At 38.4% G+C, this 25307-nt stretch overlaps 1 protein-coding gene across 1 annotated transcript in view; it reads left to right on the forward strand.

Moving 5' to 3' along the window:
- Positions 1-747: 747 nt before the first annotated feature.
- The window catches only part of hmga2 (high mobility group AT-hook 2), a 29735-nt gene continuing 5175 nt past the window's right edge, over positions 748-25307 (forward strand). The window contains exons 1-4 of the mRNA XM_060890065.1: positions 748-1333; positions 3322-3408; positions 7327-7377; positions 23531-23563. Coding sequence (XP_060746048.1) covers positions 1223-1333; positions 3322-3408; positions 7327-7377; positions 23531-23563 — 282 coding nt within the window. The 5' untranslated portion in view covers positions 748-1222. The remainder of the gene's footprint in view (positions 1334-3321; positions 3409-7326; positions 7378-23530; positions 23564-25307) is intronic.

Below are 25307 nucleotides of genomic sequence, written 5' to 3' on the forward strand. Positions count from 1 at the left end.
ACCTGTTGTTCTTGTGTAATTGATCTCACCGCGCGCCGATGGGCGGGTCGCTTCAAAGCCCACCGACTGCTGAAGGTCTGGGTGCAAGTTTCACTCCACGCACACATGCAGCTGCACAATCCAGCTAAAGCCATTATTATTATTATTATTATTATTATTATTATTATTATTATTGTTAGTAGTAGTAGTAGTAGTAGTCATATTTCATTTTGAATAAGCAACTGATCTACATAAACATTACAGGTAACTGATTGTTGCATATTAAATAAATACCTGCCAGTGAAATGAACACGGAAAGTAAGCCTGGTCAAGTTTCACTATTGTACCTGCATGTATCTGCATGGAATTTAGCAGGCATTATTAAATGACTTGAGTAATGAGCAATATTAAAGCATGCATGCGCTCTTGGTCTCTTTAAACCCGTTGGACCGTGTCCAGTAGCATGAATGGTGCTGGACACAGGAGTTTGTCTCGATGTGGTCTCTCCTCGCAGAATTTCTCATGTTTTCTGTGGCAGCCGTCCAATTCTCTTTTTTCCCTCTCTCTCTCTCTCTCTCTCTCTCTCTCTCTCTCTCTCTCTCTCTCTCTCTCTTTGCGCCTTTTGTGCCCCCTCCCTCTCCATATTATCCACCCACGGGAAAAGTGATTTTCGTCTTTTTTAAATAATATATATACCACAGCCCCGTCCACTTAGTGGACTTATTTCCGTGTGGGCAACAGAGATGCATTTAAAAGGCGAATGTTTTTTCCTAAGCTGTCCCGTGTAGAAAAGTTTTTCCTCCAGGTTTTTTGGGAACTCCACTGAGCCCAGCGAGCACAACGCGCACATCTGACAGCGCGTCGAGTTCGTCCGCATGGACAAGACCAACATTCTCATTGATCGCTCTCTTATTTTATGACTATAGCCACCCCCACTCTGTTCTAAAGACGAGACGTTTTTTTCTTGCGTGTGCCAAATACTCAGGCGGGCAGCACGTGCAAATCGCGACACCTCCAGGTTCACGAGGCCCACTTTTTAGATACTATTTTGCATCCCTAACGTCTCACCTGCCTTGGTTTATTCATTACCGTTATCCTCAGACCTTGTTCAGACTACAGTGGATCCCCCATCAACCATCGTCTCGTAATACTGCAGCAGGACGTCCGGTGCGCGACACAGAGCGCGCGCGCTGCAGGAGCACAGATCTACAGGAACTTCCCCGTTTGGCTGTGAGTCATTGCAATGAGCGCGCGCGGCGAGGAAGGCGCCGAAGCCTCGGGATCCCGCGAGCAGCCCGCTCCGGCCGCCGAGCCTCCGAAGAGAGGACCGGGAAGACCCCGGAAGCCGCAGCAAGTCAGTGCCGTTGGCTTGTCTTCTTCTTCCGCCTCCTCTTCATCTTCTTTTTCTTCCTCTTCTTCTTCCTATTTTTTTTTTACACTTCTGTATCTAAGTCCTAAAACGAATATTGAATAATAGCCTAAAACACATCTGACACACCGGTGCATTAAATGAATATCTTGCAGTTTCGGTCCTGTATATCGTGAGCATGCAACTGTCTCTTGATGTCTCGTGCTGTGGTCTATTGATTGTATGAAGTGAGCTGAAATATGAATGCACAATTCATTCAACAACAATAGTAAATAATGTTATCGAGTAAGTTCATGATTATACCTCGTTGGGGCGCAACCTTTTTTTATGCAACTCCTTTTTTTGTGCTGGGAAGATGTTCCAGCTTAAATACTAGGGTCATGCAAAAACTGCAAAATGCCAAATCGAACCAATGATCCCAAACTTTTTCTTAGAGTCTAACAATGATCAACGCATTGGCATTAGATAAATATTCAGCTATGCAAATATATTGCTTTTTGCTTTTGGACCGCAAACAAACGAAGTTATTTCTGCATAGTTTTAGTAAATGATGCATATTGCCTGCCGGTGATTTTTGGGAATTTGTGTTCTCTAGTGTTTCCCTGAAATCACAGATTAGTTGCATCAGGGTTGCTGCCGGACGCAGTTATTCAGTGTGTACAAACTTTACGCTTGGAAGTTGCGTCTTTAACGACTGTTTTTACGCCGCCCCTGACCGAGCCGCGACCTCCGCCGTTCTGCAGCTCAGATAAAGCGCTACACACAAACTCCTTTGCATATACTGGTTGCATTCACCATTTGTGTTAAATTTCGTTGTTCCAGCTCGTAGCCTGCTCACGTTCTCCAGTGTAACGACACGGAAGAGAGTTTAGTCATGAACATGCGCGTGTTTACGCACCGTAAAGCCGTGATTCACTGTCATAAGCTTCTCTGTGAGTCAGCCTTCCGATTGTAATTAGTTGTCGCCCGCACATGTGGGACACACGAGAAGTTACGTCCAAAACTGAACACTACCGTATTAAACAGTGAGTTAAATAGCCACTATTTTGAAACACTATTTAGTACAACAGCAAACGGCTTTGGGTTTCACTGTAGAACTTGCGCGCGTAAAATCCTGGACTCCAGCTGATATGCTGAACATTCTCCAAACTTTATAAAACTTTATAAAACTCCAAACTTTTTTAGATTTATGCTGGATCACTTGTCATACCGTAGTATTTCCGATTATATATATATATATATATATATATATATATATATATATATATATATATATATATATATATATATATATACTGTATATGGTCTATACTCTTAACGTTTTAACCCTTATGGTTTCTTTATTTTATAGGCCTTCCCCCTCTAAGCTAATTACCCTTAAGCATCCAAAGAACCATCAAACAATCACATTTTTAACAGTGTACATAATTTCACAACATACATTCATTCATTCATTCATCTTCTACCGCTTATCCGACACAACATACATTTTACTGTAAATATTTTTTGTCGGTTATTACATAAATAAATTTGCAAATAGAAAAATAGAAATTACATCATAGTATGTTTTAGACAAAATGTCCAACAAAATATTATGTAAAATGTAAAATGTAAAAAGTGAATCTATCTATCTATCTATCTATCTATCTATCTATCTATCTATCTATCTATCTATCTATCTATCTATCTATATATCTATATATATATATATATATATATATATATATATATATATATATCCAATTATTACTAATTTAAATACATTTTGCATTTTAATTACACTCATAAAGTCACACAATATCATATAATACCTTTTACTGGGTTTTGGATGCATACCTGCTGACCAGAAAATAAGAGGATTGTTTGAAGGGCTATAGATGGGGCAGTGGGAAGTTAAATTGATTTTGGGGCAAATTGTCTAACAGCTATATTACCTGACCTCAACTGCTGTGTTTACCTTCTCTCCTCTGCAGGAACCCACGGGTGAGCCTGTCCCCAAACGTCCAAGAGGACGTCCCAAGGGAAGCAAGAACAAGGGGCCTTCCAAAGCAGCACAGAAGGTAGGATGTTAACTACTGCTACACAGCTCTGTGGCATTCAGTCACTGTTGGTTGATTGTAATAACAAAGACAGACAGACAATTGTATTTGCATGCTATCATACACCCCACATCCAAGGGTATCAGTAAGCAAAGAAAGATTTTGTGTTCCATACCTCTGAGTCAGTTTAAACATTGTGTGTGGTGTGTATGAGTCCGTGTGTGTGTGTGTGTGTGTGTGTGTGTGTGTGTGTGTGTGTGTGTGTGTGTGTGTGTGCGTGTATGTAGTGTGGAACTGTTCTAATTATTGTTGCAATCATACAACTTCGGTGCTGTGTATACCAGGCCAGAGCACAGTAAGCCCACCACTGCAGGATTTTTTATTTCACTACACACACACACACACACACACACACACACACACACACACACACACACACACACACACACACACACACACACATGCATATTCATGTATTCAGAGAAAGGCACACCCAGTTTGCTGTAGTGCCCTCATAAATTTCTAACTGAAGAAATCAATATAGTATGTTCATAAGCAATCTTGTAATCAAATTCATACATAGAAATGTTTCCAAAAACAGAAACATGGCAACTGCTGATGAAATCATTAACATATCCCTTCATTTTTGTGTGTGGTCTGCTCAGACCTGTTGTATATGAGACGTTCCTTAACATCATTTGCAGTCTTGGTTAAGATGTATTAGTGTGTGATTTTCATCTGTGAGACATGGGGGAGTTTGGATGTCTTCATTTATCTGCTGGTGGTAGGGGGATCAGACTGTGGTAATGACTCACTGACAGTCCGACTTGCGCTCTTCCACATTAAGGTACCACTGTAAACAGTCTCAGGCCCACTTTGAAAAACCCAAGCTCTTTTCTGCCGGTATAATTCTGTTTCATCTCATTTGGCATTGTTATGATAAACAGTGAGCAGATAAATCTGCTAAGATGAAAGGAGTGGAAATCGTCAAGGCGCCTGACTCAAAACACTTTTCACAAAGTTTGCTCTCCCACCCAGAATTAATCATCTTCACCGGGTTCTACTGCTTTACAGATTGAAACGAAGTGTTCATCGCTGGTTTAAATTGCCACTCCTTACTCTGATCCCCAGACTGTAGCTACACTAGTTAAACTAAACAGAGTGGAGATTTCACTTGAGAGACTCTTTAACATGGGCAAGCGCCTGATCTAGGTAAAAGACTGTAACTTGACAATACTCTGCATATAGGCAGAAATCTTGTTTCTTGAAAGCTCATTTTGAGCAGTTATAGACTGGATGAATGGAGCGTAGGGAGAAAAGATTGAAGCGTTTCAAATTAAATGATGTCCGGCAGAGTTGGGTATAAAATACAAATTTTGATATATTATTCTAAAAGAACACTATTGTTAACGTAAAAAAGGCAGTGTACAATGTTGCCCTGTGCAGCTTACAATAATCATTACACTTTAAATGCTTGATGCAAAAATGATGAACTACTGCATTAGGAGCTCCTGAAACTATATCATATGACCAAACTAAATGAAAAGATAACCTCACTGGCTGTTAAAATGCTATTATCCTTATTATCAAAAGCACACTCTGAACCACACACTGATCATCTGCTTAATGCATTTGTCCTAATGAAGAGCTGGAATATTTTCCATAGAGCAGTCATTGTTAAACTTGATACACTGGACTCAGGGGGCTAATTTTAAACCATCCTTTTATAAAGCAAGGCCTGACAGGGCAAATCTAGCTCACCCAGTCTCTGCCTACCCCCTTAATCTGCAATGGCCTTGCCTAACATACACTTGTCATGTCAGGGAAGGCCAAGTAAAGGCTCAACAGTGACTGCAAGGCATACATAGTGGACACAAGAATAGGCTGCATTGCTGGACAAGACATGCAAAACCATGATTAATTAATAAGGGTGTTAGTTTACAGACCATTAAATATCCCAATTAAATATGCAGCAACCTGAACTGAGAGCTGATACACAGATTGGTTAAAGAGACATCAGCAGATAGAGACATACAGACAAACAGCAGTAGTGAGAAAAAAAAATACAGAAGAAGTTCAAAGAACTGTGGCTGACCTATGGGCTGATTTGTTTGTTCTAGTGTGAGGTAGAACTGAAGTACATCATTGAAGTGCATCAGTCTAGTGGTTTCTAGAACTGTTTAATCAAATCACAAATTGGTGTAACCCATCCTCTCATTTAAGAATTTGATATGCCCTGTCTGACACATTAAAGTTACATGAGCTGGCTAAGCGGACAGTAGAGTGGTGGTTGTGGTCAGACTTGGGTTGAGCACTAAGCGGCTGTGTCCTTCGAAGGTTTTATTCTTGTGACACTTGCACAAAATGTTTTTGCATATGTTTATGGCCTTTGTTAAAGCATACTTATTTGGCTAAACAGTAATGTGTGGCACTGATGTCATTGCTCACTCTGGGCAAGCACAAAAAAAAACAAACAGTACTGGTGTGTGTAGAAGATGTATGGGAAAGTTTTCATTTTAAATACGTGCTTTACACTGCAGTAGCAAGATAATTATTATTGAATGAGAATAATGACACCCAAAGTCTTTCAGCCAGTTAAGACGACCTTAACATTACGATGCCTTTTGGGAACCAGCCAGCATTTGAAACACGTCCTGGATTGACAGGTATTTTTGACACCTGTCCTTCCCCCTTCCCAGAATTGCACTATGACACCTATAACTCTGGACTGTCACTTTAACTCTGGACTGTCACTTTAACTCTGGACTTGTACAGCACAGTGCCACTTTATACACACTATACTGCACATGGACACTTTAAGAACAAGCATTAAAAACCATAAGCATTTATGTATATACATATATTTTTCACATATATTTTTCAAATTGTTATATAGTTTTTTTGTTATATGCTTTTTATTTATCTACCTCCTTTTGGTTTTATTTTTATCCTTAATTCCATTCCTTTTATGCTTGAATACCGGACAGACGTAAAAAGCATTTCACTGCATGTACTCTGTATGTATGTGTAAGTGACAAATAAAATTTGATTTGATTTGATTTGAATTCATAGATATTTTATCATTCGTATAGTGTTTCCTCCAGAGTTCAGCTTAACTTTTGTAGCACCCAGGGAGAGCACTTTATATTCTATCAATTATTGAGTTGCATCTTGTCTTGTTAACTGTCCTCGACTGTTGTGAAGATGGGACCTTCTTGAGGCTTGCACGGTAAATGTAAAGGTGCTTTAGATTCTTAATCTGTTAAATGTATAGAAACGGCTCTTTTAAACATTACGCAAAGTCAATATGGTCCACTAATATAGTCTAGCTATAATGACTTTTAATTTGGAAGGTTGAGAAATATGATCATAAGAAATCATAAGAAATGTATTGAAGATTGCATTTAATATTGTCTGATAAACAGTCAAAACAACACTTGTGCATAAAATGCTAGTAATTTAATAATCATTTCCCTGATGCAAGAGGTAAAATGAGGTGAGATAAATAAGCAGATTATAATGGTGCTTGTCTCAAATTTTAAATGGGTAAAGGATATCTGAGAAATTGGAAGTACTCCAAATCATTGCCTAGCTGTTACCACAAGGTCCCTAATGTGATATAAAACCCATAACAGTCTGTTATGGTCCTTATCTCAGCAGTGAGTCCGCTGATAATGGCCCTCTCATTTCCATTTGTATAGCATAAAATTCCACCAGTGAAATATTATGCTGTTCAGGTTGGGAACATCCTATGTGCAAGATACACAGACAGCTCCTTCTCAGATGCTAAGATATACCTTACACAGACTCTCTGGTGCTACTTTGCTAAAATACAAGAATCTCTGATTCAACAGTATATTGATATGTAACGTTTTCTGACGCGTTTTGCATTTTAGCAGAACTGAATGAGTATTAACTCATAGTCCTTGATATTCACAGAAAGCTGAGACCACAGGAGAGAAGAGACCCAGAGGAAGACCAAGGAAATGGGTATGTTACACACTTTCATTTATTTTAATTATATTATAGGTGTATACATTAAGCATTTTAATATTAGCCCCAATTTATCCCTAAGATAATATAATATCTGACATAGAAATGTGAAAAAACATCTTAAACTCTTAAAATGGTGTGCTAAACTAGCTGGGACTGCAGGAGGATATTAAGACATTGCATATTAATGCATATTCATAAGCCCTGTTATTTTTCATGAGGGTAAAATTGCACAGATGTTCCTAAGCCATTGTGGATTAGAACATATTAATCTCCTGGTTCTCCAAGTGTGGTCCAAGATGCATAATGGTGGAAATTACAACTCAACATTACTTTAATTATAGTCATTAGACTGTTTGACTGGTCACCAGAATTAAATGGGTTTAATCCAAACTCACAAACTGGTTAAGGATATACCAATAAATATTATTAACTTGAATCTGAATGATAATTAAAATAAATAAAATAAAAATGTGTTATATAAGAGAAATGTTCAAGAAGGAAAAGCTCCAATAAATAGCTGAAATATTATTGCACATATTTAAATAATGAGCCTAATATTTGAACAGCTGGATTATGTGTATGAACTATAGATGACTGAGACATGGTCTGTGAAATTTAGCTAGTTGATGAGGTCTCCAGCAGCAAATAATATTATAATATTTATAATAATAATAATATTATATAATAACAATCTTTCTTCTAGACTATTTAAAATGGATGTTTATTTATGTATTTGTTTTGCAAATATGTGATTAAAAGGCAACCTGTTTGCTTCCATTAGATTTGAGTTTTCATTTTTACTTGAATTAATTGATATTATATATCATTTGGATATGTTTAAGGGCCCAAATTAGACCTAATCTTGAACTAAACGCACTTTCTTTAATGTGGAATTACCATCAATCACTGCAATTTAATCCATGTCTAGGCTTAAGGCTGTGCCTGGGAAACTGCCACAGGCCTTCCACTCAGCCTTGCCACTGCTTGCTTGCTCGTCAGCAAGTGCTTAATGAGATTGTACAAATGTTTGTATTATGTGTTAAAGAAAATATTTAGATGTCAGGTTAGACTTCACACTGACCACAGTTACACATCAGCAATTCTGCGGAGAGCTTAAAAAAACGTGTCTATCAGCTTGTAAGTGTCACCTTGATAAATTGATAGCCTGCAGGGGCGAGAGACAGAGAGAGAGAGAGAGAGAGAGAGAGAGAGAGAGAGAGCCCTCTGAATGGACATGAAGGAACTCTCTCTCTCCCTCTCTCTCTCTGTCCATGCTTGGTTGATGGTTTTGTGTTTTTCTATGATGCATGAGTTAATAACATGGGTTCAGTATCAAATGTGTCAATGTGTGAATTCTTATTCAATTGGTTTATTAATAAACCAGTACAAGTGCTTTTTGATTTATTGTTTCATATCCAATGTTGTGGGATTGATTTCTATTTTTTGTTTACATGCCAGCAATTTTTTTTAACCCAAATCTACTATCTTTAAAACCTGTCAAATCTCAAGAAATTGAATGCCTTTAGCTGTTGATCATGGGCAAAAGATTAAAACATAATGCAACAACAACAACAAAAAAAAAAACCCCACAGAAATTCAACTGTTTAAATCAAACAATTAAATATCATAGAGTGAAACAAACAGAAAATATTTCACCAAAGGTGTTTTTTGTATTACAAATTTCAAAAGAAAAATTGTAGCAGTACAGTAAAAAGTAGACATTTACCTACAGGTTAACAGTTAAGAGTTTGTGTAGGGCTGCATCCATACCATCAAGGCTGAGTACATGTAGGAGTAAATGTTTTGGAGACTCACTGATAGTAATGCATAGCTACATGTCTGTTTGAGCGACTGGAGAGACGAAAGAGCAACAACACACTTTAAAGTGTTTCGGCAGTTCCAGCATTCAGTTATAAGTTATGAGGCAGTGGAAGTACATTTATGATTTTAATAGAAATAATAACTTTAATTTGTAACAATTAATGTTATATCCCTAATTCTGTTTCCACCAAAATCCCCCAGTGACATTTACTCCCACTCTCATCCATGCCCCCTTTTTAACTATCCCATTTCCTAATCACTGAAATTATAAGGTAAGAAGTGCTACTGTGTTTATTTCTGATACTGTGTGCAGCCATGTTGGTTTAACATGACACTGTAAGCTGGAAAGGAAGTTCTGGTTAAAACAAAGACAAGTCAAGGATGCATAAAATATAATAATATTTTATTCAACATATCTTGGTGTAATTTGGTCTATAGAATTAATCAAAGACAACACAGAACATTTTATTTAGTTCTGTTTATACTTCCCCAGTTTAAACACTATCCATAAAGAATGTTCCTTGTGTGTGCGTATGCACTTATGTTACCAGATCTTTATAACATCAGAGACTTGATTTTAAATGAAGTGAATTGCCTTGGTTAAATTAGTTACCACTTGGCTGCTGTGAGCTGATAATGATGAACTACATGTGTAATGGTTAAGATGTTTTGTCAGGTTGCTTGTATTGTAAGAAGGTGCTGTCTTTTTTCTCTCAGCGTTTTCACAGAAGACTGGTTGGCATCATTCTTGATTCTTGAAGCGCATACAGTTCATTGTCATTTCGTTTCATCTATTTATTAGTGCAATGACATGCACTAGCCTTACTTCACACGGTATCACCTTGTATCATATATTGAAATCATGAGATCTTTTTATAAATAGCCTATATCCAAGCCCGGGGAATAATAATAGTCTTATTATGCGTATTTAGAGATTCATTTACAGATACATTTAACAATTCTATCAAATTCTTTAGCATTTTACATAGATATGTGATTATACATAAATATTAATAGATTGCCATAATAACTGCATTTAGAAATTGTCTCTAAATGATTGTGTAAATGTACAATGTGCTACAACTGCTTTAGATTTTAAATGCTGGAGTATTGCTTAAGAAGGTCATTTCATGCAATATATTAAGTAGTATCATTTCTATATCTGCAGCAGCTATGTGGTCACTTGAATAGTCTACAATCCCTGCATGCATTCATAACTATTTAAAAAACTTGGACCTGTAAGTTAGAATGATTCATACGTAAAAAAAAATAAAATAAATAAAATAAAAATAATTGTGTTTGTACTGGAGGAAAACATGGCCTGGATTACTAAATCATCCAAGAATGCAAGCAGCAATCTTCCAGCAGAGGAGGATAATAATGGAGATTTCAGTGTGAGAGCATTTTTTGAGGGTTTAGCTGTTGCTGCTGCCACCCACTGCTGGAAACTTTGGACTGGCCTGATAAAGAGGGTCACGTTTATTGCACTGCTTTTCTGGACTGATGCCCAGAGGCACGATCGGCTACTCTTTCATGGTAGCTGCGTGTATGTCAATCTACTGACTTGAAACGCACATACACACACGCTTACATTGCTTAAATGCATGCACACACACAGACACTTCCTGTGTGTGTACTTGTCAATTACTCATAGACAAACAATGAGGCAAAAAAATTAGTTAACAATGAGGCAAAAAATGAGTTATAAATATAATTTCTTGCATATACAGGAAAATGGGCATGTGACAGAATTTTAAGCTAGAAATCACGTAATTGTTCTAATATCTCTTAACAGCAAGGAAGGGGATTTCAACAATAAATTATTGATTGTAGCGTAGTTTACATTTGAACTGCAACATCAGGAAATAAAGGCTGAGAAGGGAAAATAGGGGAAATTTTAAAAAATGTTAACCCCTTTAGGTTCATACTTAAAATCTTATTTTTATTTAATTATATTAAATTAAATACCCAAGGAAATATATTTTCAAAATATGACATACTAAAACATAAATCTCCATGTGTACAAATACTAAATGATAGACTGATAGAATACCTGAAAACCTGAAAAAATTCCAAAATGAAGTGTTAATAAATATAACATAATTTTTTAAACAAAATACAGCACTATATTCTTTATGTGGAGTACCTAATCAATTTAGTAATGTTGCAATGCAGCTGATTTTGGAAATTAAAAAACAGCAATTTTAGCTCCTATACCAATTTTGTGTTTTTTTTTTGTATAGCATCATCGAAAACTGCATATAGTTTACAGAGTGAAAGAAATCAGTATAACGATTTACAATGATTTATGATTACGTCTTATAATTTCCTATAGACAGCCTTAAAGTGACTGTGTGTATGATGTGTATTAAAGGGTTAATTTGGGGGGGGGAATGTATTATTATTATTATTATTATTATTATTATTATTATTATTATTATTATTATTATTATTATTACATCACTGAGTTCCTCTATATGGTGCCTGGCCAGTTGGTGTGCCATTTAAACCCTAGTAGCAGAGTGAGCTATTTAGTGTGAGCCTTCTACAATGAAGCGAGTTTGTGAATGAGAATGAGTCAAGGAGGCAGCTTGCTATCATGAGAGTGTCCTCTCCAAGGCCCACTTTTGTAGATGGGTCTCATTTATCCAAGGGCTGTGACGCACAGCAGAAATTGCCCATTAACTCAACTAGTGCAGTCAGGGACAGAGCACTAACTTGTTTTCTTTCCCCTCTTGTTTTTTTAAATGAATGGACTAGAGGAATGTATGTCCACAGACCTGTCCTCATGTATGGGTGGCTGTGTTGCTTTGAAAGCCTAGGTTATGATCTGTTTGGCAGCTTTATTTTGTCACAGATGAATTGGCATGGCCCAGGCATCCACCATAGCCACATGGCTGCCTCACATATACAGGGTGGACTTGTCAAGAGCCTTGCCATTCTTTTCCTGGATAAACAAGCCAGCTTTCTTCATTCAGCTACCACTCGCCCTCCTGGAACTAATTATAGCATATCCTTTTTAGCTACAAGGGGCCACTGGAATGTTTTCCTTTGCTTCCCCCACCACCAGTCATCCCCAACCCTCCTAAATGGTTAATAGAAGAAGGTGGCTCTGGCCACCAGAAGGGAAAGAAAGTAGTGTTTAACCATATCTACCTCAGAAGTAACCAAGAACGTGTGCGTCTTGTCGAGAGTTTAAAAAAAAAAAAAACAATTTGAAATTGAAATCATAAGACCCCAACCAGACTTAGCACACTAGTCACTGTCCTCCCTTTGTAACATTTTCAAACAGAGTAAGTCTCTGAAGCTGTTACAACATGTTCAGATCAGAAAGTTTGAGAAGGAATTTCAAATGCCGTTCTTTCAAAATTTAAGGAGATGAATTAATATGCAGCAAAATCCTCGGTGTTAAGGAGGCACACTCTGTGCTTACGTGTGATTTTCATGAGTTTTTGTTTTGCTGCTTGACATTTCTAGACTAATTCTGTGTTGTACAATAATAAGATTTTTCACTTAATTTGATTTAGGTGACAAAACATTTAGCCCATTTAGTCTTGTTAACTGATAAACCGTAGGGAAATGTACTTGAAAAAAAAAAGACTTCTTTATTTTAACCCTTTATGTAGAACTCTACAGCTGAGATTAGTTTGTATGTTTGCTTGATTGTTTCTGGATTTACATGTGTAAATTGGTTAGGGCATAGATACTACGACAATTTTCTACCTGCTATATCAATAATGTACAGATATCATTTATTTCTAAAAAATAAAATAAATAAATAATAAGATTGAAGGCTAATGTTGATGGACATGAGACAAATGAGTATTGTTTTCTGGTTCTTGGATAACTGATGCCATTTTTCCACAGGTGGTGTGGATATCTAGAACTTTTCTAAGCAGCAATAGGAATTGCCCTCCCCAGGGTGATAAGAAAAGAGAGCTGTGTCTAGCCAAGACCTTGAGAAGCTGATTTAGAATAGAATGTCAATATGAAGAGATTCTGTCCTGTTCAACAACATCACACTGTGCAACGTCATACCGTCAAACAGCATATTTCCAGATAGCTGAGCCAACACTTACCAATGATGACTACAGAAAGATTCAGAAGGTGACCTTTCCCTTTGTATGTATAATTTTTATTTGGCATGACTTTTACAATTTTACAAGCATTTAGCAAGTCCTCCAATCCAGCATCTGTGCTGCTAGGTCGATCTGTTTAAGCATGCCAAAGCCCTGATTTACAGTCTCCCCCTTCCTTTTCCGAGTGTGCATCCTGCACAGGTGCTGAGATGGACAGGGTCCTCTGTGCCAAGCGGACAGGCTCCACAGTTGGCAGGGTGAGGAAGAATCTTTGTCCTCAAACAGCTAGCATTAATCAGTTGTGCACAGCAGTTCCCCCTTTCATGCTGCCAGCTGGCTGGTGTCCACTCAGTTTTATGCATTTGGTTCCTCACCAACCAAGCAAAACTACAGTGGAGAGGGAAGCTCTTTCTCTTTTTCCACGGCAGGTTGACCCCTCTCTTGCTAGTAATGTCACAGTTGCATTTTTAGCACTTGGCTGCTTTGCAGACAACCTGTCCATTTGTTTCCATAGGAATAAATGCGCATAGGCAAAAACAATAGATTTATAGATTTATGATTTATCGAGTTTTCTCATAGAAGTCCATTCTGCCAGGGACAGTGCTGCAATCATGCAGCCAAAACAAATGAATGCAAAGCAAGCCATCAGCAGCCTTTGGGGCCAAGAATTCCTTTGATATGAGGTATAAGACAAGATCTTGATTTATGGTGCCCTTTCACTTGCCAGGTTCTTTGTCCCTTCCCCTCAGTAAGTTTTGTCAACTGCATCCACTGACCCCCCTCTGCCCTTGAAACCACCAGCCACCCAAAAACAGCTGACTCTGTGTACGAGTGAGAGCACAGACACCAAACATGGTGATCTTACCTGTTGCCTTAAAGCCCTTTCACCTCTCACTTACCTTCCTGTATATTACTTTAAAAGAAGCCATTGCCAGTTCACTGTATGTGGGGGGACATTAGTCATTGCAGACCTAACACCAGTGAGACTCCGCACCCTACGCCTTTGGAAAAAGCAGGAGAATGAGTAAATGAATGAGTAGGGGGCGTGGGGTGTGGGCGGATGGGGGGGCGTAGAGGAAGTACTCTCATCTAACACAAGGCTGTGCTGCTTTTGGCTATGGGACAAACAATGTTGGCAGGTGGTGAGGAGCGGAATTAGAGCTCAGGGAAATGGGAGGGAGAGTCCGGCAGTCAGAGGAGGCAGATCGGTGGAGTAGATGAGCGCTGGGATTGGGATTCTTCCAATAGTCTCAAAGTGTGGTGGAGAGGCTTGGAAAACCCTCACCCTTTGCCAAAGTGTGAATTTTTTTTCCCTCACCTTTTTTTTTCCCTTTCACATATATAAGCTTAGAGGAAGACAGTATGATGGGGATTCAGTGTCAAACATCAAAAAGTTTTTATAGCGTCAACAATCCTCTCAGGCAAAATATTGAACTTGGCCCCATGTGTTTTCTAGTCAGTGATTCCTGTGGTTATCCCAGGAGTTTGGCAGTTCAGTGAATCAGTGTGCGAAACAATGGTTAAGCGGATGCTCGATGTGCTAGGTTTCACTTGCACATTATAAATGGGAGAAAAACACACAGGTAGAAATTTGTTTTTAACCCAGGCCTTTTTAACCACATTAACCCCCTTATAATACACCAGCTATTAACTAGGGAGGGCCAATGGCTAACATGTGATGCCAGCCACAACTGCTTCTTATGATACATCACAGTGCTTATTAACACACTCCGAGGAAGTCAAGTCAAGTCAAGAAGCTTTTATTGTCATTTAAACCATATATAGCTGTTGCAGTACACAGTGAAATGAGACAGCATTTCTCCAGGACCATGGTGCCACACAAAACAAATAAAGCACAACTTGCCCTCTTCTGCATATTGTTGTCACTCAGACCAGTCCCACCCTCACACAGTCAACATGGTCAATTTTCCTCTTTTGGAATCCTAGCCATGGGGGGGAGGGGGGAGTGTGATAATCTTCAATGAGCTGTCAACCAGCATAAATGTGCAAAGGATGAGAACTGCATGAGAAGTCACACATGCTTAATTAATTGTAATGTCTTGTCCATGTATTGTGGTCTCCTTCTACCCAAGATGAACACTCGCTGCCTGTTTTTGCTACATAAGTGGGAATGTTGGCCCCCACTGGATCAATATTGTTTGGCAAAATCATACTAATTATCAGCACTTAGGATAATTTTGTAATAAGCAGTACACATCATATTGGCTATTAGATTTGCAAGATGGATTTGGACTACATTTGCCCCATAGTATGTTCCTGCAAAAATATTAATACACTCTGTAGCTTTGATATGCTCTTGTCCACGTCTTGGATGTGTGAGAGTCAGAGTTAAAATGTTTGCAAACCTGTAACTTTTTTCCATATTTTGTCATCTCATTCTTGTCCATTCTGTCTGCTTACCTCCCTATATTTGTTCAATTGCACCACACTTGGGCCAAATTTATTCCAACAAAGGATTACTTTACACCCATGTCTGAGCTTTAATAAATTAAGAAGCGATGCCATGCCATGTAGTCATGCCATGTCTCTCACATAGTACGCATGTTGAAAAGCATTAAGAAAATGTACAGTTTTGTCTGATTTTCTCATATAGTAAAGTGTATTCTTTATGCTTGTGATTTGTAGCTGCTTTTGTATTTTTTAAAATTAAACAGTATTTTAAAAGCAATATAATATCGTAATTACCTGACAGTCAATCCAATCAGGCTATATAGCTAGTGTTCACAGAAGTGTCGATGTGAGAAAGTAGAGGAAAGGAAGGGAAAGGGATAACAGGGGGTGGCAACTGTGTTTGTAAGAGCAGGGAAAGGTATGTGGCCTGTGTTATTGATGGTATGGCCTCTACAGAATCCATTGCCTCTATCAGTCTCAGGCCCCACATGTGCTGTCTCTGTTTCCTGTTGGGGGAATGCTGGGGCTGATACAGGGCTACAGTTTTCTTTCACTGATGTCTTTCATCCAGAGGCTTGTACACATCCAGAATAGTTCCCTGAAACCTTTACTGAACTACAAATAGCTTGTATTTACTGTATTTGTATTGTGTTTATCCAATAGCATAATAGATCATAGAAACTAAAATGTTGAGGATATCAGGAAAAAATATGCAGCATAAATCATCGAGTCAGCATAAAGCTATAGAAATATTTTTTATTTCAAATTTGTGTTGAATTTTATACCTTTTTTTATAGGATGTTTTATGCAGATAAACACCATCCAGCTTCTACTCCAAACAAAAACTAAAGACATGCTCATGTTAGCATCATCGATTAGCTTTTAATGTGTGCAACAAGGGTGTTAAATGCAAATCAGCCAATGAGCTAGTGGGCTTATTCAGCACGTACTGCTGTGAGACGGACATTGTGTACGTAAATACACCACCCTTTGCTAAATAGTTGGTCTTTTTCCATGTTTTCTCACCACACTTCTGCTGTTCTTCAGATTCTATGAAAATCTAGTCAGGATCCATGTTATTAGCGTATTTTTGCCACTGCCAATAGGACACAGGACATGAGTTGTTCCAGGCAACGCAGGTTAATCCACAACATCTGCATCATTCAGCTTACTATGGGCGGAGTTGACTGCTCCTTATGGATTCTTTCCCACTCAACTCTTATTCCTGAACAAAACCCACAACTGCATCCTATAGTTCCAAGAACACATACATGGTCTCTTATATACTTTATAAGTGGCTATGAATAACTTCACAGCAATCAATAACGTCAGAGGATTTGTGTTGTAAAGAGAGAAAGACTGCAAAAACTAAAAGCCAACGAACTACAAATGAGTATAAGATACTCTATATGATCTAATAAATCTTGGTAAAAACTCTCAAGACAACAAATTCTCAAACTAGAAAATTGTAAGGAACTGAAGTAAAACCTGAATTATAGGGCTGCCCATGACCCCTCTCCCCCTTTGAAAAACTCTGGGAACTGATTTCACTTCAAACAGCAGAGGCTCCTAAATGGAGCAGATCCAATTTGCGCCTTTCTTTCCCTCCAGAACACCCCCTCCTGAAAAAAAGAGAAAAAAAAAAATCGTAACAAAAGGCTGCTTGTCCTGCCAGGAATTTTCCACATTCCTCACTCTGGCAGACATTTTTCTCCTCTACAATGGGCCCTTCGGCAATTCCCCCTAATCGTGAGGTTTTAGCTCTACTCTGATAGGTGCCATTCATAGCACTATTTGGTAGAGGAGTGTAGTTGATTGGGAAATGGAGAAGAGAGGAATGGAGGGGTGGATGGAGGTTTGTTGGCTGTGGAGGGCTTGGATTTCCTGGCTGTAGAACCTTTTCAGGATCAGCCGAAATAGTGGAGGCATTCCAGAAGAAATCACAAAGCTGACGTTGTGCCACCCCTGCACCCAGGAGCTGCCTGGCTCTTTTTCCCCACTTCCACCTTTAGTTTAATATAACATGTGGCCTTTATTCGTAGAAGTGGTGGCGGTGGGGAGGGATGCAGTTACTGGGTGGCTCGTCCGTGGGGTCTGCCTCGACTGAGGGAGTCCTTGGATAGGTTTGCCTCATCAAATCAAGCAGAGTGTTTTTTATTTTTCCTGTCTTTGTGGAATTCTTGTCAGCGGCCCTAAGGAGAGGCTATGTTAAAAAAAGGCTTTTGTGCAAACACAAACCATGTGTTCTCAGTTTAAATTTAAAGTGAACGTGAGCTGCACTCTTGCTTCCTAGACTTCATCCTCTATTTTATTAATAAACTAAAAAAAATAAAAATGGGTGGTCTCTTAACAATTTGATAATGCTTCAAATATTGTACAGCATTACTGATTTTCTATGTATAATTCACGTTTTAACCATGTGGTACGATTTAAATACAAAACAAGAGTCTTAAGGAAACACATCAAAATCGTTCATCGCCAAGGTAGAGTTGAATATAGTGGCTTGGATCAAATATACAATCAAAGGTATTAGGACCTAAATCACAATTTGGAAATTTGGCAATCTAAAGCCTTGTGTAGTTAAGATGCCATGGTTTTCTGTAGAAGTCTGTTAGAGTTTAGACAAATCGCAAAGTTATGGCCACATCATCCTAGCAATAGATACTACCATTAAGTAGCAATAAACGGAGTTGACAAAACAAATAGTTAAAACTGTGTAGGGAGCTTCGGAGTGTTGTAAAATACCATACCATAGGGAGATTGCAAGATTAAATTGCCCCAGTGGGAGTGAGAAAATGCCCCATGGACAGGAGTAACCATCTCTTTTGTTGGAAAGGAATTACTTTCCAACAATTTACTCTCTCTCTCTCTCTCTCTCTCTCTCTCTCTCTCTCTCTCTCTCTCTCTCTCTCTCTCTCTCTCTTTCTTTCCTGTCGATTTATAAAAATGTGTCGTCGAAAATTATCGAAATTCCTGTCGATACCTATTAAGGTAATTAGTGTTGTTACACATCTGAGCAAGTATTTGTTAGACTTCACTCTCATCAGTTGGTAGCTGCTGAGAAATTATGGATAAATATCTTGTGTGTGCAAATGTACTAATCGACCAAATTGGCAGAATTGGACGGACAGATTTTTATTTGTTAGTTTTAAAATTAGAAAGGTGATTCAACATGTGTCAGACCTTTCGTTAAACTTAAGATAAACTCCCAAATTTTATTAAATAAAGTTATTCCAAGAGTTTTGAGCTGAGAGGAAGAGAGGGGTTCCCCGTAGTTAGCAGCTTTAAGTAAATTGCCTGGCATGCAAAAGAGGACCTTTAGACATGGCATATTTTGAGGGTGAGAATTTTTCCTTTTGCTCTGTTCAGTGTGAGGCTTCACACTGTTTCAGCACGCTCTTCTTTGGAGCTGCTAAGACTTGCACTTGCAAGTTCAAGGACTGTCGTCTCACCATTACATAAGTCAGAAACCTCTAATCATTACTCGTTCCTCTTTACCCTTGCATAATCTCTTTGTGTAACCTTTGCTCTATATACACGCACATGCCTATTACGCCTCATACTTATTAAAAAAGAAAACTGGGCAAATATGAGTTCTGAACAATGTACAATGTGGGTGTCTGAAGGTCTGGTCCCCAATTCAGTGAGTTGTCACATATCCAAAAAGCATGTGCTGAGAACACACAGAGGACAAGGCAAGATTACACAAGAATTGACTCGTAAATTCTTTGAAATCCAAGAGGCATGAATCATTGCCAAGGTATTCTGAAGTGAAGATCTACCACTTCACAGGGAGGGGTAGAGCTATTGACAGCAGAAGAACAGTAGGAGGTCTGCTCTTTCCTTGCTTTTTCTTCATGCACTGGAATAGTGAAGGAGATAGACAGGTTTTTATTGCCAGCAAATCGACAACTACACAAACTTTGGCTGGTAAAAGTTCATGCTTGTCTCATCAGTTGGAGAGGGGGTGACAAACTGATTATCCTGTTTTGTCAGAACTTGAAAAGGCAGCCGACAGTCCAGATGAGAGTTAACTGGCTGTTGAAGAGCTCACTTATCATGTTATGCTTTATTCCTCTGGCAAACCCAAGTGCTCTGCTGAGAACCGTAGAAGATTTTTTTGGCCACACTGAAGGAGTGTCATTGCTGTACAGCAACCTTTAGCTTTTAGACAAAGCAGTGATGCCATGTTTTCCTTTGCTTTTCTTTTCCCCCCGTCACTCTGGTGAGCATTCATTGATGTTATCATTCCTGAGCATGGTGCGTGTGTTTCAGTCATCCACCAGGCAGTTGTTACAAGGCATGCAAAACACTATAAGCTAGGAAACCAGGTTATGGCAAGTCAGAGGGAAGTGACAAAAAAGAAAAAAGAAACTTACACTGGCTGCCGCACAACTTGATCTCTGCACAAAAAAAAACTTATGAGACCTTTTAAGACCACTGAAATTTTTCTCACTATGACAAAATGACCAAAGGATTTACAAACCACATTGAAGTGTACATAATTTTATATTACAGTATCTTTCAGTTCTGTTGCTATGTAGATCATTTATTTGTGTGTTTTGGACAATGCAAATGAAAAAAAAAATGGTGTACACAACACCGCTGATAATACACACAGTTATATAAACAATATATTGGTGTCTTGTAGCATGCAGCAATAATAATTGTTATGTACTGTGTAATAATAAATCTTGATTTCTTCCTGGTAGTGAGCAGTTGACAAAAATCTATATGATGGCATAGTTTATAGATCATGAAAAGACCATATTTACTGGCTGTTGTCCTAGATATGCTTTGGCTTTCGGATCAACAAATAAATCAAGCTAAACTGAATTTCTATGCAATTAAGATAAAAAAAAAAATCTGAATTAAATTAAGGTTTGAAAATTATTACTGATTAAAATCATTACTACTTTATTAGTAGGCTTTATTTTTATTTTTTTATAAGCTGTAGACCATGTCATATATGTCACTCAGAATAACTTATTATTAACCAATAGCCTATTTATATCTACATATTTTTATCTATATAAATATTTAAATATTTATTTATACCTTATACGTCATTTAAATGAACTGAATTATTTATTGCTATCGCCTTGGCTGCAATTTTTCTTTTTATTTCAATTCTTAAAATTGTAGTTAAGCTAGAACCAAATTATATGTGAGTTGCACTTGAAAAGAATCTTGAATCTTTAAAAGCATTCTTGGGAGATTGCAAGTTTGAATACCACAGACTTTTATAGCCAAGAGAAGAAAAATGTATTTTTTGATATTTTCCTTCTATCAGAGTTTTTATACTGAAGGTATTCTTAGTCAATGACTTAGATGACAAGCATTTACAATTCATAAAACCCAGAGAACGGAAGAATGAAAGAATTTTGTTTCGTTTGTTTAATAAGGCCTCTATCTTTTTTTTTTTAACCAGTAATGACTGATTATACGAGTTTAAGTCTCAGGTTACACCGATCTGCAGGTAGACATAGATGTTAAATGGCAGGAGTAAGTTTTCCCACAAGTTAATTAGCTTTTGTCTGACACATCATTCCTCCTTTGATCAGTCAGTGAGGAGTGTGAGGAAGTGAGAGGGAAAATGTGTAACTGTGTCACTACGGGACACTTATTGACCAGCGTTTCCCTGTTTGTCATTATTGAAATGTCTCTCATTAAAATGTGTAATTAAGACATTTTAACCAACTCTGGAAGGTTAAGCGTATCTCAGAAATGATTAACCCCTGAAACCACAACCAGGACAGAAATAGTAGTAAAGACTTTTTTTGGGTGCCATCAGGCAGGATCAAAATATCTCAACTCGTTTTACTGAGTGTCACTGAACAACACTACTATAATGGGATATGTAACACAGCTTGGTAGAGATCCAGTGTCCTGTGCCATGTGGAGTTCATCACAGGATTGCCTGCATTCAATACGAGTGCCAGAATGGCAATTGATTTGTACTGCATTATCTCAAAAGGAAGTCGATCTGGGAAGGGCTGTCCAAAGATAGCTGGGTAGCAAAGGAGGGAGAGAGGGGGAATAGGATGCATTCTTTCTCGGGGGTTGAGTTTCAACACTGATGGGGCAGTTGCCTCTGGGGCTTCTTCTGCTGATCTCTTCCTTCTCTGGGAACATATCTCTGGTCCCTTTTAGCACTGGGCCGCACACAGTGTGTGTGTTTGTGTGTGTGTGTACGTGTGTCTATATGTGTGTGCGTAGGATGTTGGGGGCCTCAGGGTCAGCAGGCCCCACTCGGCTTTGGCCCACATCTTAAACCAGCACCCAGAGTGTCAGCTCCAAGCAACTTCAAAGTAGAGCTTCAGCCTTGTGAAAGACAATGCCAAGATTTCCCCTTTTGTGCAGATGGGGCAGAAGGGAAGGAGGTGGAGGGAACGTTCTGAGCCATAGAAAATGGGGGGCCTCTCTACCTATAGAGTTCTGGTTTCAAATACTGTTTGTCCTGAGCTACATTCCACAGTCAGTGATGGGGAAGAGATCTGTGGGAACTCACTCTTCACATGGAGATTTGCAACTACAGGTTTATAGAGGTGTTAAGATGTAAAACACAAAATGATTTTGAGACAAGTTTCTCTTGATCCTTTATCAAATATTTGCATGGAAATTGACTTGCTTTCACTGAACTTTTTTTTTTATTGTAACCATTTCAGTCTTCTAATGTGTAACTGAATACTTTGGCTTTTTAGTTTTATTTTGGAACAGGAAAATTGTAAAAGTCATATTTACTGTTTATCCAATTTCCAATTTGATGTATAAAATTGGAAAATAAAGGATCACGTTTCAGTTTTTAAAGGGTAGGTAAAACAATTCGGTTTGAGTTCCCATTAAAATCCTATCACATGGTCATTACCATGCTAGCTCCAAAATGATGTCTATAGTAAATGTCATGACCATTATTATAAAAAAATATATTTTTTCATTTTTCCACTGTAAAGTAAGTAAATGTACATATATGTTTTTAGACAATATAGACAATTCAGTGTAGCTTGCACAAGTATTACCAGTGAAGGCACAGTGCATGTATTGTCATATACAGTATGGACCTTCAAGAACAGCTAGCTTTGTATATTAGCTTCCACAAGGCCCATGATGGTACGTTGTATAAAGGAATCAAACTGTAATCTGTCACGATGAATGTGACTGATGAGAGGATTTGCCATTAAAATGTAGGACACATCCACAATTTGTTGGAGAAATTTGTCAACAAAAACATGGTTACCAGGCATCTGAATTATTGGTTGACAGTTCCCAGCTTGTATTCGCTTACTCTCAATTTGACTTTATCGACACACACACTCAGGTCCATCCGGTGCTGACATTTACTATGTTACAGCCTGCTCACATTCTGGCAGGAACTGGCACAAAATGCACCAGCTGTTCCCAACAATCCAGTGTAATGTGTGTGTGTGCATGTGTGTGTGTGTGTTTGCAGTGGCTAGCTTTAGTTGCAAACACAAGGGACTCTCAGGGCTTTTTTTGTTTCTGGAAGAGCAGAAGACTGCTCAGCTGTCTGCTTGAGGTCTTAGAGCCTCTTCCGGTGGGGTGGCAGTGCTTGTTGGGTGTGATGTAACACTAAGAGGGCACAATCCGGGCTTTGTTAACTCACCCATTTGCCCACTATAAGGGCTCTGCTGTGTTTCTGCCTAATTTGCCTTTAATTTAAGGTTAGGTGTTGGCACTTTATAGAAGGCAGTTTAGAGTTGTATAAATTGGGTAATGTTGGTATTGATATGTGCTGTTATGTGGCATGGTAGGCAGTGCCATGATCAATGATAAAAAATTATAACCTGTTTTTTTTTTTGCTGTTTTTCTTGCAGCCACAGCAAGTGGTCCAAGAAAAGCCTGCTCAGGTATGTAAACTAAATGTATTTATTCTTGGTGAAGTCTGCACACCCACACACACGCACACACGATCGCACGCACGCATGCAGGCACGCACACACGCACACACACACACACACACACACACACACACACGCACACAGGCACACACACAGAGAGACACACACTACAACTCTTATACTAGTTTTATGTAACCAAAGCTTTTATCCATAGTATATCCAGCACACATTGATCCTCACACATTAGTACTTCAAAATGCAATAAGAATTTCATTTAGAAACTGCATGGCTTCTGAGTAATACAACCCATGTCAAATCATGAGAATACAGACCGCTATGGGCTCAGCACACCGGCCAAATCTACACAGTCTATCAATAAAGGATGCCTGGAGCTCAACCTATGTGCTTATATCAGTGTGTATGAGAGTCATGGCCAGTTTGTGTTTTCAAGGTTTCACAAATCCCAATGTCTGACTCAACTGTTTGTCTAGCCAGGGACCTGCAGGGTAAATCTCTAGAGCCAATATAAATCTTATCTTGATAAAATCAAATCTTTCTGCAATATATAATCTTATGTGCCCTCACCGATGGATATGGAATCTGACCTGAAGTATAAGATCTAAAGATTAGAAGATCGGAAGGAGGGTCTTTTTTTACTTCAATGTTTTAGATATAACAGAAAAACAGATGAGAAATCAAAGGAATTTGGTTAAAAAACATTCTCCAAATGCAAATACATTCAAGTGCAGTTAAAGGATATATTCCAGCAGTGACTATGTTAATTAGTGTGGGAAGACACCTATGGAAAGTAATGAATAGGTAAGAAATTCTCTCCCTCCCCTTTTATGTTTGCTGGTGCGAACCATTTTGTGGTGGGAATGCATAACTGCAGCCTGATTTGTTGCTGTGTGGGAATACATGGGCCATGATGAGCACTGGGAACAAGAGCCTTAATGTACACACAGACACACACAAAGACACACACACTTATATTTATGTCTGTAGAGCACTCCATATATTCATATGTGTAAACCCATAGTGGCATGTCCTACACATTTTTTTGTTAGAAATTAATTAATTAATTAATTAAATATAAAACCAATCATTACAGCCCCAGAAACAGCAGAATGTAGAAACGCCAGGACTGACAACCTGGTCTGTAAATTCTCCTCACTTGATCACTTGACTCATCATTGAAGTTCATAACTTGTCTCAAGTATTGATGTGTGCTAAGACTGGTTTTAATCACACATGTACGGCTATTTTTTATTTTTTTACTTGCCTGCAATATCTTTTTACTTCTTACAGATTTAATCGATTCACACACAGCTCGAACATTTACCTACCTCTCTGTCTGCTTCATGAAAAAAAACACGTTTAACTTTAGAAAATACTTTAGCTGTAAAATTCCTTGTCTTGCATTAAGAAAAAAGAGTGAGCTATTCACTAGGTTTAACTATAGAGCCGTCTCTCAGCTAGCGATATAAATGTTGGGCTATCCGTGCATGCTACTTGTTGCTGACCTTTCTTTTGCCTTCTCTAATTAAAGATGCATGCTAAATGTGAGGGATGGTATTTCTGACTCACCTGTCAATCAGAGTAACACTAGTCAATCGCAGGCTTTTGTTATGTATATGGGAGTTTAGTTTGCACTCTCATCAGCTGACTTGTCATGTTGCATGAGCATGTGTCAGGTGTTAGCATTCGCCACCCTGGTTCAGAAAAGACTCTCCCCTCAAATGTCTTTTTCCTC

The sequence above is a fragment of the Tachysurus vachellii genome, chromosome 16 (assembly GCF_030014155.1).
Source record: "Tachysurus vachellii isolate PV-2020 chromosome 16, HZAU_Pvac_v1, whole genome shotgun sequence".
In the NCBI taxonomy this organism is placed as follows: Eukaryota; Metazoa; Chordata; class Actinopteri; order Siluriformes; family Bagridae; genus Tachysurus; species Tachysurus vachellii.